The sequence below is a fragment of the Mauremys reevesii genome, linkage group 5 (assembly GCF_016161935.1).
Source record: "Mauremys reevesii isolate NIE-2019 linkage group 5, ASM1616193v1, whole genome shotgun sequence".
Classification (NCBI taxonomy): domain Eukaryota; kingdom Metazoa; phylum Chordata; order Testudines; family Geoemydidae; genus Mauremys; species Mauremys reevesii.
In genome coordinates, this window is record NC_052627.1 from 55,769,658 (window position 1) to 55,789,240 (window position 19,583).

Consider the following 19,583-nt stretch of genomic DNA (forward strand, 5'->3'; position numbering starts at 1 on the left):
AAATACTAGCATTGGTCTGGAGGTGGGGGAAACAAACATCCTAGGTGTGCTGGGAGAATCAGATGGATGAGGAAGAGTAGTAGGTTTTATTGCTGACCTTTATGACATCCAGACTTCCGAAGGCCAAGACTTCTGACTTCAGCCAAGAGGCTGAAGAAACTGAGAAAGAGTTCCTTTTAGAACCCCAGAGAACAAGACTACGAGGACATTGAGGCACTCCCTGTTTGAGATGTCAGCTTCACAGTCAACCTGAAAAATTCACAGAATGGAGGCCCTGATTAAGACTCCACTACAATTTCCAGATCCAATGGGACTGGGCTCAATCTTTCCCAGAAAAGTGCACACTCAAAAATAAGACAATTTACTTTGATCATGGTGATAAAGGCCCTTGAAAAACACAGATGGAGGGAAGGAACCAGGAATCTTAAGTATCAGGAACACTGATAAAGCTGAAGCCATTGGCACTGGTGGTGCCATGGCAAGCAATTTAAGCTTTATGGTTCCTGGACCTTATGGTTATGTCTCTTCCTCTTCAGGGACACTGTTGAGAACTCTGGTACTGAAGGCTCGTCAGCACTTCTCTTTCTCTTGCCTTTGTGGAAGGCAGCTGAGAGAGAAACCAAAGCATCCTTGAAAAGAGGACCTGCTTCAGGCTGAGTTCATTGTGCCTGAGGACTCTGTATTGACAGCCTCATATTTTGACACTACCTTATTTGACACCAAGGGAGTACTCACATTGGCTTGCTTCAATGAAATGAATTTCTCCATTCCCAAAGGAATCCCCAGCTCCAACACATCAATAGGTATCTATTTTGTAGCTGGGTTTTAGATACCTCAGACATTCCTGCCATCCATGAAGGGATCCCTAGAAGCTGAATTTGGCCTTGGCACCAGTGAAATTGGCCCTAGATGGCTCACTTCTTTGAGCTGATGTTCTTGATGCCAATGAGACCTTACTACCTGTAGAAGACTTTGGTACTAGAGCCCTGGACCTCTATCTTGCACAAACTTGGCCAGGGGTCATCCTTAACTTGCCTGGCTTTGAAGCTGAAGGTAACCTGCGATCTCTATTCATAGGAACAGGCAGCTCAATTGATATTGGATCCAGGGACTGGACTTGTAAGCCTCTTTAGTGAAGAAGGCATGGATTTCCAGAGCCTGTGATTGCAGTCTCAACATGTGTAGGCCCTCTACTCAAGCACAGTGAGAACAAGCAGCAGGTATATATATATACCATAGTCACAGAGTGACTGGTCCATTTAGGGGGGGCGGGGAGAGGGACCTCAGGGAGGAGGGGCCAACTATTCAACACACTAGAAATTATTGGCATTTTGGCTCAAAATCTCTCAGAACAGCTCGGGGCATAGGAGATTCATACAACTGGCCTTTGAAAGGAAGCAACTCAAGTGGTTGGGGCCACACCGCCATATTATAATCAGGCACTAACTATTTGCTACCACGAGGGCATTTGTGTGTCCCAGTGGGCACTACTTTCCAGTTGGCTTCTGAAGATCATTCTAGAAAAGGAAACAAGCAGAGGTCACCTTGAAATAGTAGTAATATTCTCACACACAAAAATACTGGCTATTAATACGTTTTTAAGTATAAGAATATACCACTACATATTATATACTAATTATATCGAAGTAAAAAACCCTAAAACATACCACAAGATACATAATATTCATAGACAAAAAGGGTACTAGCAGAAAGACAAAAATGGGAAAAGGTGAAGACGAGCTGAACTGTCAATTGGGCAAAGATAGATATAGATAGGTTGCCTTTAAACTCTCTTTGTTACAAAATTTCAAGGCAGTAATATTACGTAAAATTATGCAAATAACTTCAGGTAGCTGCCCTACAAATCTCAAGAGATGGAACTGACCCGAGGCTGACTATTGTTACTGCCGCAGCTTTGATTGAATGAACTTTAATGTGACCCTCCAGTGACTATCCTGCCAGTGAATAACAATGAGAAGTGCACAAAGAAAACCATTCTGTATAACTGTCTTGGACAGAAGCTGATCAGATGTGTTTGTGTCACAAGAAAGCACATCCAACAAAGATGGACTTTCAAAAGCCTTATTTTCTTCTAGATTAAAAGTCTTGGATTTTGCAAATCTGGGAATGTACTGAGGTTATTTTGACAATAACAAATGACAGCTGATTTAGTCAGAGTGAACTTTTACCACCCCATGAGGAAAAAATATTAGAAATTTGGTAACTTTGATATAAAATCTCAGTCATTATACCCCTCTATTTTTGTAAAATGTGTTCTTGCCATCAGGAAATAAAATATATATTAAATGTTTTAGTTTTCTACTCTAGTATAAACAATAATACAATATTATCATTTCTCGTCCAAAAACACTTATCAAATGGGTCATGATAGTACTGGCCAAGTAGTGAGATACCACATGGATGGAAAGGAGAAGCTTGAAGGAGTTGAATATGTAATTGTGAAACCACTCTTTCAATAAAGATAATGGTTTTGAATGAGAGACAGTGAAGAGAATACTTGGATAAGGGTTCAAATGGAGGGTCCCATAAGGCCTAAAAGAATTACATTTAGGTCTTAGGATATGGGAGGCTTCCGCATAGGGTGATAAACATGAACCATAACTTTTAAAAACTGTGAAACAATGGAATCAGTAAACACTGTATGTTTGAAAAGGAGGGTGGCAAGTTGAAATGGCAGCTAAATGTACTCTGACAGACCTGCTAGAAGCGTGATAGTTCAAGCTGGAGGATATAAACAACAATCTTGGGAAACAAATTTTGCAATGGGCTGAGATTACAACTGGTTGGAAGTTTTCTGATTGGAAAAGGCTGATTTGTTGAAAGCAAAACATTTCACAGAAACATGTCTATTTTAATTAGTTATTTTCTTGAAAGAAAATTTGAAGGAAGTATTTCAATAGAGTCAAGCTTTTGGAACAGAATGTTTAAATTTTTCACTGCAAAATGACTTTTTCTTTCAATAGTTTTAATCTAAATTTTTAAAAAGTTAAAATAGGAACAAAACATTTTGATTAACCTAAAACTATTTTTTTTTCTGGAATATTGTTTTGTGGGAAATTTTGGGAAAAAAAACTTTTCGAATGGGAAAAAATTGAAATATTGAATTTTCCCACAAAATGAAAAATCCAGTTCCCACCAAGCTCTAGTTAAGACTTTGTTATGAAGCCAAGAAGAAAAATCTCAACGTCTCTGTATCAGGCTGTCTTAAGCGTCTGTGGAGCTATCTTGTCTGATGTGCTCAGCTAGACAACTTCCAAGTAGTCAGGTCAAAACAGCGATGGGATCTAGGTGAAGAATTTGTCCTCAATTCTGACAAACTGGAGTGAAAGATCAGTAGCTGTTATTGGACAGCTGCAGTAGGGCTGTGCATTAATGCTGTCTGGCTCAACAAAGGGCTATAAGTATCACTGTAGCCACATCTTCCTTGGTTTTTCTTATGACTTTGGTTATCAGGGGTATGGGAGAAAAAGCACAGAAGATCTTGAGACCACCTTGATCACCACCTTGATCGATCAGCGCTTCAGCCCTCATATAGATAGCGCCGATCACAACACATCTTCCACTCTTCTTGTACCCTGGCCTTCCTTCTCCATGTGTGACCATGTCTTTTCATCATAAAATCTTCCCATCTTTTTGGAGATCGGCTGAGTGGTCATTTCAGTTGCCATGGGTACCACTCGGTGACAGCTGCAGTCCATTGATTGTCAGTGAGCCTCGCTACATGCCTGGCCCATTGCATTTTATTATTCCTGTTCTCAACTACGACATCCTGCACTCCACTCTGCTGTCTGATCACTTCATTGGGCACTCGGTCGCGGTTGGAAATTCTTCTTTCCATCACCTTCTCCGTGACAGACAGTTGCTGCTCCTCTGTCTTTTTCAGTGCCCATGTTTCACTGCCATACAACATTGCTGGCAGTACTGCTGAGTTGAAGAGGCTGGCACATGTTGCCTTGTTGATTTTTCCTTGGAGGACATCCTTGATAGAATTGAATGTGCACCAATCTGCTTTCTTTCTTTGCAAGAGTTCATCATCCTGATCGACATGCATGTTAATTTCTTGGCCCAAATAGACATATTTCTCAATTTCTTCTATTTGCTCCCTTGATTGTTATTTGGGCTTTTGGTAAAGTATCAGACTGCATTAATTTAGTTTTGGAGCAGTAAATTGTCAGTACAATGTGGCTGCTTTTTGTGTTGAGTTCTCGCACCATTTTCTGTAGTTTGATAATATTTTCAGCAAATGCCACACTATCATCCATGAATCTGAGATGGTTTAACTGCTCTCCATCGATGCTGATTCCACCCCTCCAATTCATCCACCTCATTACCATTTTGAGGCAGGCTGTGAAGAATTTCAGCGAAACCTTGTCTCCTTGTTCCACACCTTTCTTAACTGGGAAGTTATATCTGTAGTGAAGTCAGAATTTGCTTCCTTTAATAGTTTGATATAGTTTGTGTTGATGTCCTGCTCTGCTAGAGCTTTCAACACTGCATTGATCTCTACGCTGTCGAATGCTTTTTCATAGTGACGAAGGCAATACATAAAGGGAATTTGTATTCCCTTGAGCATTCCAATAGCTGGTTTATAGTGAAAATATGGTCCATTGTGCTGATATTCCTTCAAAAGCCTGCCTGCTCTCTCAGCTGCTTCTTGTTCAGACTCTGAGAATCGGTTTGTTACTATTTTGGTGAACAGCATGTAGACATGTGAGAGCAGGCATACTGGATGATCACCCTTCTTGTACAGCAGAATGGTGTTGGACTCCTTCCAGCTAGATGGTAGTCACAAGAAAGGAAAGAGATTTTAAACTATAAAGGGCAGAAATTTGTCACTAAGCGAAACTCACTAATTTAGTAGTTACAAATTGAGTCAATGAAAGGGCACTATGGTGTGGCAGGCAGACACCACCGAGTTCCATCTCACTGCCATGAGTAGTAAAAGAGAACTGAGAAGCGGTCAAGGCAACTAGAACTTTCACTTACTGTTGATCAGTCTCTGTTAACTGTTCTTTCTGATATTGTTTCTATGCAACAGTAAAAATTAGGGAGGGACAAACCTGTTTAGAAAAAAAGTCCACCATCCACAGCTTCTACAAACAAACCTTTTCTGAAGTTCAGATATCTTCACGTTTTAATTTTTTATTATTATTTTTGATGCACAGTCCTAAATACCACAAGCCACATGTTATTGCAGTATATCTAAATCAGCCAAAGACACAAGGTTGACATTTTATGGGCAAGTTTCTTATTGTATGGTGCCAAAGTCTTTTTCAACAGTAAGTCATTCATAACTGTTAATATCTGTGCTGGAAGATAGAAGTATAACCTCTCAATAACAATGCATCATGTGCCCACTCTCTCTTCATTCATATACCTCCTGAAACGGCATTTTTTGAAGTAAACAAATACTAACTTATTGGCAAAACCTGTCTTCACACTGCTATGGGAGGAAAACTTAAGTCTAAGTTAGTATCAACTTCTAAACCATTGTGTGTGTTGCCTATCTTCCTAGACTGTAAACTCATCAAGGCAGGAACACGGTGATCCTTTACAGTATAATTTGTATAGCACCCTATCAGTAAATAAGTAAGTAAACAAATAAATAAAATTTTAAAAAATAGATGTGTGAGATTTGGGAGTTGATTCAAATGAGTTAGTTAGCCTAAATGGGGCCTACATAAGCCAAAAGCATAAATGAACAAATAAGATAAAATAAGATAGCAGTATCTGAAGAGCTGTTTACAGGGTCAGCAACATGCATCATGTAAAGATCACAGCAACTGCCCCTTAAAAGCCAGTGTCTGGGGCTCTATTTTCTTTTAAATTATTTATAGTAGGGAAGGGTCAGACACTTCATAACAGAGGTGGGGTGCTCTCGAATTAAGTATGCTTTAATTCGGTGCTATTCACAAGTTCAAGATCCAAGCAAAGTAAAAGATTTCTTAAGTAAATTTTGCCTCCCCCCACATATTAATAACCAAATTATGGCTGGCACTCTACCAAGGAAAAGAATGCAAGGAACTCTTCCCAGTCATTGCACCTATTTGGGGGTTAGCCATAATTTGACTAGAAGATGTTGAGAACCACAGCTAGCATTGCTGGCAGTGCAAGCAGCACCTGAGAAGACATGTCTGAGAAGGGTGGAACTATGGCCTCATATTCACAGCATACCAGCACAACTCGGGGGTGGGGAGGAGGGAGCGGAGAGGTGAGGGGGAAGTCTAAGTGTCCCTCTTCAACGGCACACCAACAACTGCTTACCAGCACCACTTAAATGCACTAAGTCTGCCTTTCAAGGACATATGCCTCCAGATACAACTGCTCAGGTGGTGCACCTTCTACCTATCCTCAGCACACTACTGCTTGTCAACCATAATATTGCTTTAAGTGAACAGACATTAATAGTATTTTTGCAAGCACATCAAAAGGTGAAGGTTTACACCAAGTGCTATGTCACACAGAAAGGTTGCTCTGGCATTCATCTATCCTGTATTTTTATGACAAACTTACATTATAAAAACATAACATGGAGAAGCAGCCCAGACCTTTTGTTTTATTTCTGCAAACAAACCTAGCAAAAAGATGAGGTAGGCCCACAGTAGTTAGGCTGAGATCAGGAGAATAGTTGTAAGCATGTCTACTTTCAAATTAGCAGCATCTGAAATATCAGCATCAACAAACTCCAATCCTGCACTTTCTTTATACATATCATCTATAATTCTTCCATTTTATGCTAGTGGTTCTTATTTTCATCAAGAGCAAGATAAATCCCTGTCAGCTGTTTCTCCTACAAGCTGCAAGGGACAACAGTATATCTCTTTTAACTCTATTTTTAAATATTTGGGAGGTACTCAGGTTTTGTGGTGAAGGGGGCCAGATTCGATAACCAGCCCCTTACATGATACTGCTTTGGTGGCTGATTTGGAGGAAGTGTCTTGCACTCTTGTAAGATCTGAAGGCCCATCGTAATTTGCCAGTAAAAATGAAAACAGTGAAAATTCACTGACTGTGAGCAATGGTAAATGGTTTATAAAAAATGTAACAGTGGCAAAACACGCATTGATGCATCTCATTTTTTGATTCATGCAATAGGAATGGTAGAGCATTCTTCAGCTTCTTTTGTAATGATATGAAGAACAAACAAGCTTGAGATGTATATTGATACTAACAACAGGAGCAATATGGAGAAGATGGAAGGTGAATCTGACAATGCCAGGGAACATGTGCCTTTTATTGACAATGGTAACAAAACCAATAGTTTAGAGATATGCCATACTAACGACAGCAACACAAACTGACTAAGCATAAGCCAGTGATAAGAACATCTGCTGAAAACAGGTGCTAAAAAGAGACCAAAGATCAGTTTGCCAAAAGTTGAAAAGAAAAAAATGTTTTGGTTCTTCTGATGCCAATATCACAGCTTGTACCTTAACACTGCTTATATATTAGTCCATGTATGAGTAAAATCATCTGTTACGTCACCAGAATCTGTGAGCTCTCTTCAAATGTATCCATTAGCTGTTTGGGATCACTATTCTCAGAACACTGAGGATCCAAGCCATGTAGTCTTGTTCATTTCAAAATGCTTAGTAAAATAAGAAATGTTGGTAACCAGTGTACCACAGTAATGAGGAAACATTTCACATACATGTTGGACTTGTGCTTCTTCAAAAGAGCTATGCTATGACTGCTGATTAGCAGCACCTCAGACTTGAAATGAAACAAACAGGCAGCTGGCAAGGAAGAAGCTTTTCTGGTTTGCATCAGTTTTATCTAAACTATATGTCTACCATCAGCAAACATTGCACCAGCCAGAAATATATCACCAGGCAATAGCAATAAAGGACATGAAAAAACTAAACAACTATCCTTACAAAACACTAAACAAAAACCAACCCATCACAATATCCATAACCTAGAAAGCAACAAAAATGAGTGCCCTTCCAATAACTTCTTGTGCAACTGTTCCTGTTAACCAACAACATCTTACAGCAACAGAGCAGAAGTCACAACATGCACCATCCATTTATAGATAGATGATTTACCACTTAAGAGATATTATCCAATTGGAACATATAACAAGTCTTATATCCTGTATCAGCATGGGGGGATGGACTACATGACCTCTTGAATCCCTTCCAGCCCTACATCTCTATTTAAACAATGTGGCTAAATGGCTATTAAAATTTATTTTCAAATGCATACTTACATAAACCTAAAACTATTCCCCCACTGCCCAATCTTTGAGATCTTGGTTGGCTCTAGTATTTTTAATTTTAGAAGATAACGTTATGCTTAGCTATGGTCCTTAAATAGTGCAATATCGTATTAACTATAGTAATGCTAATATTTTGTTATATTCCCTGCTTTCCCACCTGCTCTAAGACACAGCCACGCACTCTAAAGGGTCACAACTCACTTCCCCTCATGGATTTTGATTTTGTTACTAAACAAATGAATCATAAGTCAACATAAAGTCCAGTCTAAGCCTTTATTTTTAGGCATCATACTCAAAATTCCTGTATCAGGACAGCTCAGGTGGAAAGGTTATTTCTTCCCCTTGTATTCCATCAATCTGGGAGGCAGCTTTATGAAGTGAAGATAGCTTTATCCCCACTCCAGGACAGTCCATTAACTTTTACCCGTCTTAGGAACATAAGACTGGAAGACTTGCTGGCTCATCCTGTCCAGTCTGATACTATCACAGGCAACCACAATATATAATTCCATTCATAAATTTATCAAGCTCCATCTTACTACTCGTTAGGATGTTTGTTCCACTACCCCATTGGGAGGCTGTTCCAGAACCTTAGCCCAATGTGGAGTTTGTTGGCTGTAATTACAATTAATTCAGGATAAATACAATTGCCTAAAATTTTCAGTTTTTAAAGTACAAATATTGAACTACAGGAGAACAATAATCTTAGCTTTGCTCCTTAAAAAAATAAGTTTGCCCTGTCTAAAGAGTTGAGATGAAGAATGTTCCTTGTCAAAACCTTAGAAACCTTGTTTTAGGTTTTCCTACCCTAAATGATCAAAAATATAAACTGAAATTAGCAGAGTGTAATAGAAATCTTATATAACAGGGTTCCTGTAGATATTCATCTACATCAATTCCTATTATTATTCTGAAATATAAGAAAAAAAACTTATTGCATGATCTAGTATTTACAGTAAAAGAATATTATAAATAGAATAGCTTAGTAAATTTATTTTTATGCATCAGCAAAAATATACAGTAATAAAGAGTTATGGCTTCACAAACACCTTTTAACTCACAAATTACATGTCACATCAGTGTATCATGTTGTACTTGACATATTTGAAATCTATGTTTAATTTTTCAGTTACAAATTCAACCATATTGAGCAGCATCTATGTTTTAAAATATCAGATTTATAAAATATTGATAGTGTGAAAGAATGTTTTAAAAGTTATATTTCTCTAGTAAAGTACAAAAATAGCTATTAAAATCAATAGATAAAACAAAAAAAAATAAAGGAACTATGAACTAGGTTATAACTGAGATGTTATCAAGGCTGTAAATATATCTCAAGATTTCTAGTGACATAATAAACTCTAGATGCTCTTTCCCAGTTTATTTCACAGAACCTCTCACTGTATCTGTGGTGTCGAAATTCAGAGTTACCTATCATTTAGTCTATAAATACAGCTTAGATGACTAAGGCTGAAATGTGCTAAGATGCAGTAATGTTTCAAATTCATACATGAAACAATTTAGAATCTTCCCTCAGGCACTCACTGCTGCAGCTCCTGCTGTTCTGTTACCCACAGTTTCCCCATTTACCTGCTCGTTGGGCTGCCTCAGCCCTGGTCAGGAAATGGTGAAGCTGATCCAGCTTATCAGGCTGCTCCTCCAGGGACTTCTGCTGCCATATGGCTGACCCAGGCCCTGCAGCCTCCCTCAAGGCATTCCACTTCTGTATCAGAGTGAAGAGCTCAGAGAAGGACTTGTGATAACCCTGTCGCAGCATGTCTATGCAGATGTTCTTCTTGTATGAATTCCTGTAACTGGGAATAAGAAATACTGATTTTAGTCCTTTAAATCTGTATTATGTTCTCTACAATCCTCCCCCCCCACACATAATTAAAGATACTACAATGGTTTTCAAATGTAGACTTCAGAAGCCAACAAAGGAGAGTTGATATTTGAACCACTTAATTGTAGGGTTTTTTACAAAATGGTTTTTAACTAGATCCTATACTATAGAACAGAATATAGAAATAGTGGTAATCTGTAAGTACTTTTATTGGAACTGCATTATAAATATACTAGTATTCTTCAACTGAAATCCGTCAGGACAGTCAAATGAGTTAATCTACATAGAAAAAAAAGGAGGTGCTGACATTAGTTCACTGTAACACCGTAAGTTCTTAGTTAGCTTAAAAAGAGTGATCAGGAAAAAAATAAGCACATACTACATGTCAAAACCATGTACATGTTAAATAGTTTTGCTGGAGGTAATGGTGGATTGGTATTTGTTAGAAACAGAATCATCTGGGACTAGTTTAGTGATACAGAAATTCATAATTTCTGCCTAATTTTAAAAGCAAATGACATGTCCACAGAGATACAATAAAGAATTGATATCAGAGTTATTCAACTGATAAACATGGGTAAGATATCCATATTAAAAAAGAGATGCATAATTAAATATTTTCAAGAGGTTTGAGACATTATTTATGGACATAATCCAAATACTTCTTTCAAGTGGCATTAAACAATCTAGAGCCCAATACTAAAAACCCTTGAAGCCAATGGGATTGCTTGCATTACTAAGGATTAAACCCAGAAATAATGGTTTGCAGGACTGGGCCCCTAGTGTTGGGTAAAAATTGCGTCTCTATCCCACTAAAATGACAAACCTCCCGATTTTGTATTATACCACAGATATTACCAAAGAATTTTTCCCATTAAAAGATTATCTTTTTTACTGCCAAATTTTCAGAGCATATAAAAGAAAATAAGGAATTCTGAAAACTGATGTTTAGTGTACATTTAACAAATCAGAATAAGAATAATTCTAGCCTAGGAACAACTCTTCTTTCTAGCCATTTCCCTATTCAGGATTGGCAACTTTTACAGCCTTCTTCCAAAACGCATGATTAAGGCTACGTTTTAGTCATGGCTATTTTTAGTAAAAGTCATGGACACGTCACAGGCAGTAAACAAAAATTCATGGCCCATAACCTATGCATGACTTGTACTATATACCCCTGACTAAATCTTGGGTTCCTTGGGGAGTGGGGTGGCCCGGGGGGTGCTACAGGTGCTGGGGGGAGTAGATGGCACACGGTCCGTGATCCCGGCTGGTGCGGTGGGGGACAGAGGGGGGCTGGGTGGCAGTGTGTGGCCCGGGACCCCCACTGCTGCTGGGGGGCGGGGCCAAGGGAGCTGGCTGTGGTGCGTGGCCCCGGACCCCGGCTGCTGTGGGGTGTGTGGGTGTGGCAGCCTGAGACCCCCACTGCTGCTGGGGGGGGGGAGGGCGGTGGCCCGAGACTGCCTCAGCAGCGGCTGATGCAGCTGGCCCAGTGACTGCCTGAGCGGCTCAGGCGGCCCTCGGGCTAGCCGCACCTGGCACTGCAGAAGTCATGGTGGTCCCGGAAAGTCATGGAATCCGTGACTTCTGTGATGACTTGCAGCCTTACTCATGACTTGCAGCCTTACTTATGTTATCATACATATGGCTGTCATACAGATAGTTATCTCTGAGGCCTGCTGATATCCAGCCCATGTACTGAGTCTTTGGTCTCCGGTTGGTCGTATTCCACTGACAATCATTGCAACAGCCATCCTAACAATATAGCTCGTACCAACCTAGGTTAGCCTTCCTCAACTTGTCGTCAACTGGTGCAACCGCAGTATGCCCCTTACAACCTCATTTCATTTCCCATCAAGGAGTGTCCAATCATTTGACCATCACAACATCTTCATTTCCATTGAGGAAAGCATACTGATTTCCTTTTTGTGGATGGCCCAGTCTCTGTCCAATTCATTACTACTGTAGTTATTTTCCAGTTCTATATTAATGAAAATTATGTAAACACCTTTTTATTTAAGTGAAAACGGAGCAGCCAAGTTTGAAAATAAGCTTTAAGTGTCAATGATCTGTGCTGTTTATATTATATTAACATAATAAAAATAAAAGCCATTAGTAAAGGATCTGTTCTTCTACTAATGCATACTGATCCTGCATAAGTAATTCACCTATGGTTGTGGAGATTAATTGGGGAGTGGGAGGAAATCCCACTGACTTCAGTGGGAATAACAGCGAACGCTAAATTAGTATAATTAAGCGTAGTGAAAGCAGTGGGGGAACGGGGAAAGAAGTGAATGTTAAAAGTCATTTAGGAAGCAGAGATAAAATAACTAGCCATCATTTTAGAAAATATATAAAATATATTTGTAACTAGTCAAAACATTATTCAGTTCAATTGTAGGTTCCATCATAATTATTTGAACATGAAACCAGTATTTATAGAGTAGCATAAAACTGCCCCAGCCAAGTGTGCTAATCTCATTAGACAAATACATTTTACTTAAGGTCAAAGCACATTTTCTCAAATGAGCAGTATCATTTGCAAACTAATACATTTACATGGAGGATGAAGTCAGTGGTGTAACTACAATTTGTGTCACCAATTTTCTAGCAAAAGGCTATGCCAATTAACTAAAAGAAAAATAAACTACATTACAGCTGGAGTGATCTCACTGTACTTAATATATAGTTCTTCTCAGGGAAAGATAATTGTATAACTGTATATTGTACCAGTAGCAAGCCTATCTACAGTAATAACATTTCAACTACAGTATACTAAAAAATAACACTAGTTTATATGACAAAAAGTTACACTTAAAGGATAAAAAGTACTGTATGGAGCAGCATAATATTTTTGTCCCTTTAAATTACAGTAAAGTATTTATAAACGGATCATGCATGAGTTATAATGGTCTTAAATTCACATTGTTGGGATAAATTTTTCTAATGTAATCTAAGGGATCATTTGACAATTATACTGAAATTGTTTCAATTATCAACATGATTCCTGTTGAAAATGCCAGTGTTCTTTTCCCCAAACACTGTAAAGCATGTTACTTTTTAACATGGATGTAGTGGAGACAAGGGAGGTAATCTTCTGACTACGTTTTAAGATGAATTTACGATGCCCACCAACATTATTGTTTATATTCCAGCATATATTTCATTATAACATTATGTAGTGCACAGGAATAAACAGAGATACTAAATCAAATTGATCATGTTTTCAATAATTGACAATTAGTTATCAATTGACATAAAATATCCAACACATAGTTCAGTGATTTTTAAAGCTACTTGTGAACTTTTACCTGATGATTCTGCTTTTTTTTTTTTAAATAAATTTATGTTGACCCTAGTGAATCTTACTCCATAGTAAGATGTTATTATTTAACTATAAACCTTATTTGTATACATTCTATCCATTCTGGTTTGAGGCTTCCTGTCAACATTTAGGCCACTTCAAGACTCACTTTGAGTCAGGTAGAAAAAAAAAAAGAACTTTGATTCTAACTGTAATAACAATTTTTCAATAGGTTGAATGGTCTCTGGGGGCATCTACTGGAAATCTAGCAAAACTGCAGTCAGATCATGTTAATCAAGCAACTTCCACTGCAACAACATACTACTTCAGAACAAAAGAAAAGTGCAAATGTTGGGTCAAATACACTGTGAGGATAAATCGGAACAACTCTAATGAAGTCAGCAGAGCTGCACTTCATACACTGATTGTGAATTTGACTACTGTTTTCAATATCACACAAACAGAATGACCGTCAAAACCTGCAAATACTGCATGCACTGTTGGGCAAGCTATAGTACCATGTAGACATAGCACAGTATAAGCATGCACTATTCTTTATCGGATGATTCACAAACTATGTTTAATTGCAAAGACTGTAATATTAAGATAAACAAACATGGGTTTTGCTTTTCTGGCGAGTGATCATCTAGAAAATGTGTGGAAAAAAAACTAAACAAGATTTCAGAAAGTATTTTTAAAAACATGAACTTAAAAATTGTTTTTGCTAAATTTAGAACATAGATGAGCATTTTAAAAGCAATTTTCCAAACAATGCTTTTATTTTTAGACAATGTAGTTTATTTTGATTTTGTTGTTGTTTTTGTTTCTCTATATATAAAGTTCAACAGATTAAGGGCAGAATTCTTAACACAAATTCATACAATTCTGAGTCTACCCTTTATCTGTCCATACATGCTTCAATCTCCCACTGATAGAAGCCTGATGATGTCAATGGATTGTCCATTTATTCAGGATAAGGAGAATATTGGGATTGAGATCCAGCGGGTAGATCTGATTGGGAATTTTGCCCTTAGCCTGCTCTAGCAGTTATTGAAATATAGTATCTCATGGTTTGATTGTCAAAGTGTTGAGCATCTTCAGAAGCTACCAGTGACTTCTGAAAATTAGGAGATTACTCTGTAATAGCTGTTTATTTTGCATTAACAAAAAAAATTATATAAGGTAATTTTCATGCACCTTATGTTATCACACATATGGTAGCAGCTACAAAAAAAACGGATATGCAAACTTAAAAAGCACTGCTACTTTTAAAACACAAGGTATTTTAGTAAGATTTCAGATTTACATTTAATGTTATAATCATTTTAACTTTCTTACATTGTATAGCTATTTATACCTTTTTCTCTGTATAAAAAAAATAAAAAATTTAAAAGCACCTAAAGAAATGCTTGTGTAATGCTCATGTGATGCAGAAGATCTGTCTTAAACCCATAAGCCTTTTCTGATCTGCCTGAACCAGTATAAAATGAGGTTATTAAGTTGCACCAATGTTACAAACTCAAGGAAACTTGTAGTAAATTGCCCAAATCATGGTATTTCTCTTGTTATTCTATTGTACTTTTAAAAAACATTAAATAATTCTCTGAATTCAGTTCAATATAGTCCCAGATATTTTGCTTTAACTTTTCAAATTTCCTTGCAGTAGATGATGTAGATTAGACCGTTTCACATTTGTTAACCTATTTTTGATTTATTTTACCATTTGCATTTTAAGAGGCAAAAAGAATTACACTTGTATTAAAATAATCACATTAAAAATATATTGTGGCAGAGACACTTTTAATGGTCCTGATTCCCCACAGCTCACACCTTGGGTAGTCAATTACACCTCAGCAAAGTGGGTGAAAAATACTACCATTCTCATTTGATAGCATTTCCATGTCAAGCCTCATATCTCTAGGTCTTTGGTATTTAATAAAAAAAACACAAGAAAATGTCAGCTGGCAATTTTTCTAAACAGTCTACTGTAGTTAGTAAAACACAGGATTACATGCAGAAAGCAATGATAATATACAGTTTACTAAAAAGGCATAATTATTATAATGTAACATTATTGCACAGTGTATTAATTATGCTGACTTCACCATACACACAAAACTGAGAAAATAAAATTTCTATCAGTCAATAATAATTGAAATTTACAGATAGGCAAAGAAAAAATGCCTCTTTTGAACATGTTAGAGTTTAATTTAAGGTATTTACTTTTTTATATTTTGACGTGATGTTGACAATTTGTGTTTTAATGGTTATAAAGCTCTAACTTTTTGACTCTCAAATCTACTATCATTAAATAATTATTCCCCCTTCATAATTTCCTGCACCTATAGAAATTTAAATAGATAAAATGAAAATTGATATAATCTATCAAAATTATAAAAAAATTAATCTGAATTCTTCCAAGCCTAATTATATTCTTCACACCTAAACTGGGTTTCTTTCTTTAGCAAGCAAGTCAACATCTGGCAATAAAGTTATCATACAGATTAACATCCAAAATCCTGAAAAAAACCAAGATATTTTTGCTTATTAAAAATAAATTGTTTAAAAAAATCCCAAAATGACTCTAAATGTTTCAATACTTAGATATACTTTGAGATTTATGAAGCATGAGGCATTGTCTGTATGTCTGAGTATATATACAAACATATTTACATATACAAATGAAGATGTGAAAACAGAACCACTCCATTAACATTTTAGAAGTATATAGCTTAAGTAATAATAAAGAATGCTATTTGGAAAATTCATAAAACCAAAAATGCTGCATTGTTAAAACCTTCAGGATTCCACTCATAAGAATCAAAAGGGAAAATACGTATAAGTCAATTATAGACAATTCTTCCTAAGAATGAAGAATTCCATAACACACAGTAGTGAATTGCTGCTAAAATAAAGGTACACTTTTTTGTTGTGCATTCTTGAAGATACAAAAACTTATCTAAATACTTAACCAAAAAGCAGAATTATTGCAGTGATTTAGTTTGACTGCCTATACATATGTAAAACTGAAATATTTCACCAATTCAACAAATATCTCAGACTGTAATGCTTAAAGTCATGTCAGATGGGTATAAAACCATGTACACATACCCTTGCAAGTCACAGGACCGTTCATTTAGGCCCCAATCCAGCAAAGCACTCAAGTACGTACCTAACTTCAAGCATGCGTGTAATCTCACTGACTTCAGTGGGACTGCCCACATGCTTAAAGCTAAGCACATCCTAAGTGTTTTGCTGGATTGAGGCTTAAAGGGCCAGTGTGTCCCATATATTATCACTGGAGGCTGGAACTGACCCAGTGTTATTTAACTAATACCAGAGACTCTTTCCCCTGTCATTCTCGTTCATCCTGGCTGCTTAAAATATTTCCCTTTCATTAAATTCTTACTGGATAGTAATACTTTAAATTGCAGAGTATATCAATTCTCATTAAATAGCAGACTAGAAAGTATAGTAGATCCCACTAAGTAGCAATAGATAATTAACCTCCAAATCAGATATTTTTAGTCAGCAAGGTTGAGGATTAAGTCATTTATTTTGTGTTTTGTTGCAATTCAAATATAAAATTTGAAATACCCTAACGTAAAAATATGAGTGTCGGTGAGAATTCTTTAATGAATACATATAGCTGCCTCTATTCCTTTTATTTAAAGGCACACTGCCACTTTAACATTACAAGAATAGAAAAGTTCATCAATTATAAACATCAAAGGATGATACTGAAGAAATGTTTTCAAATGAATACAATTACTGATGATTTTTAATTATTACAGGAATACAAGTAAATGGAAATATACATTTAGAAATGTATTTTTGATATATTCTGTCCCTAAATATAAATGCTTTAAAAGCAGAACAATTAAAGGTAAAAGTGATAAGCATAGAAAAATATTTTTTGTGCACCACAACATGTACCAGTGATCTTTAGCGAATATTTCAGGCACTGTCAGAGAAAATGTTATTCTCTTTGTTGATTTTTGTTGATTTTCTATGATCTTTGTTGATTTTTAAATGGCAAGTAGGAATTCACTGTAACTTACATTCTTTTCAGAATATAATGATTTTTTTCTCATTTTCCTGGAATTCAGGGATGTTCATTAATCAAAATTAATTCTAACTTGTGGTGTTGCATCTGAATTTTGTTACAGATCGGGGTGGCCAAACTTACTGACCCTTTGAGAGCTGGGGTGTGCTTGCTGGGGCTCAGGGCTTCAGCCCCGACAAGACCCCCTTCCCCACGGGGGCTGAAGCCAGAGACAATGTTGGAGGGGGACACATGGGATCATCTGCTCTTCCAGGTTTTTGTCAGAGTTTGCTGGCCCTGCTTGGTAACATGGTGCTGCCAGGGCCCCTCTCTGCACGGCAGCTGCTGGAGCCAGAATGCTGGGAGCTGCGCCTTGGATAGAGGCAGCGGCAAACAGGTGGGAGCTGCAGGGAGAGTCACTGCTTTTGCTGCTGCCTCTCCCCAAGGAGCTAAAGCAGACACCCCTCCCTGCAGCTCCCAGCTTCTTTGCCGCTGCCTCTCCATGCAGAGCTAACACGTGGGAGCTGAAGGGAGGGGCTGCTGAGGGAAAGAGCGGGTGTGTGCCTCGGAGAGCATGGCTCAAGCTGTTGGGGGAGTCAAACCTTTAAATTGTGTCCCCCACTCTCTCTCCTCTCAGCAGGCACCAGTCATCTCTGGCAGAAGCCCCTAGCCCCACCACCCCGCCACAGGGCAGAAGCCCCGAGCTCCCCCATCTCAGTTTGGTAGGCAGAGAAGGGGCGGGGACGGGGGTCTCTGGGAGCCACACTTTAATTGTAACAGAGCTGCACGCAGCTCACGAGCCACAGTTTGGCCACCTCTGTTATATATCGTTGCTTACCAAAATTATGGATTTCTTAATTCTTTTGTGTTAATTAATATTGTACCTAATGGACTGAATACAAGGCTGGGAGCCAGGAACTTCCAGGTTCTAATCTCAGTTACATCTTTCACATTTTGTGTGGTTTGAGAAAGTCATTTAACCTCCCTGTACTTTTCTTTCACTATACGTAAAACTGTACAGTGCTTATTATACTCATTTTCTCACTGTCGCCTTGTACTCCCCCATCTGTCCGTATCCATCTGTTGTCTTTTGTCTTAGACTGTAAGCTCTTTCAGAATGATAATATAATATGTATGAAAACAGGGATAATGGTACTATTACTTACCTACTACACCTGCTCAAGGGGTTGCTGTGGATTAGTTAACTTTTGTAAAATGCTCTGAAAATGGAAAGCACTATATAAGTGCTAAGTATTTATTATCACATAGTTACTAGTCAATTCCTATAACCCGCAGTATATGATATTTGTTTATGATCACACCATTCAAGAAGGGACAGTCCCTATCCCAAGATGCTCACAGTCTAAGGAACTATAAACAAGACAGAAGTTAAATGAAGGGGAAAACAAACAAGAGTCTTATACAAATCAAAATCACTATGAGAATTATTAGAAAGTCTTGATTGTCTCAAAGCAAATTCAATTGTCTTTTTATATTTCACTCTCTTTTTTGTATATTATAGATCTATGCTTTACCTTTGCACTCTGTTTCAAAAATAGAACTCAATTGTGTATACCTTGTACGTTTTCTTCAGCAGAAAATATTGTTGTACTACTGAGAAATAAAAGCTCTAGAAAACTGTAAGACCAAATTTAGTAAAAACAACAAGTCACATAAAAAAGAAAAACTTCAGCTCACTGTGTTCTTTTTTTTATTAAAGTGTGTCATGTATTTTATCTTTGCAAGAGTTTGATGAGTTTTTGCAAGTAAAATTCTGTTTCCTCTACACTTGCTAATAGTCATGAGAATCTGTAGTTTGCACCTTCCCATTAAAAATGTATTGTATTTTTTGAAATTATTCACCCCGCCTTTTATCCAGATCATGTCTTTGAAAGGAGGAAGTAGATAATAAATGGAATAATTCATGATTTCCCATTAAATATGAAACTTTCTTTTGCAGAGTTTAGAAAATGAAGTTCTACATAATGTACAGAAGTTGATTAGAACTTTTTTTAACCTTTTCAGGAAAAACCTTTCACATTACACAACTGCACAGAGAAGTTTCTATAGGAAAGGTAAACCATTCACTCCCCCCACAGTTCTATTTTTTAGATCACTGCCTAATTACGCTAAATCACATGTATGCCAG

The 19,583-nt window shown here is 37.3% G+C and overlaps 1 protein-coding gene across 8 annotated transcripts in view; it reads right to left on the reverse strand.

The window, feature by feature from the left end:
* Positions 1 to 19,583, reverse strand: part of TTC29 (tetratricopeptide repeat domain 29) — a 187,088-nt gene that overhangs the window by 142,563 nt on the left and 24,942 nt on the right. For 7 of the 8 annotated variants that reach the window (XM_039539201.1, XM_039539204.1, XM_039539202.1 and 4 more), the window contains one exon: positions 9,833 to 10,056. In XM_039539201.1, the coding sequence (XP_039395135.1) occupies positions 9,833 to 10,056 (224 nt within the window). Of the gene's footprint in view, positions 1 to 9,832; positions 10,057 to 11,863; positions 12,067 to 19,583 lie in introns of all 8 variants that reach the window. The other variant, XM_039539209.1, reaches the window with a different exon arrangement.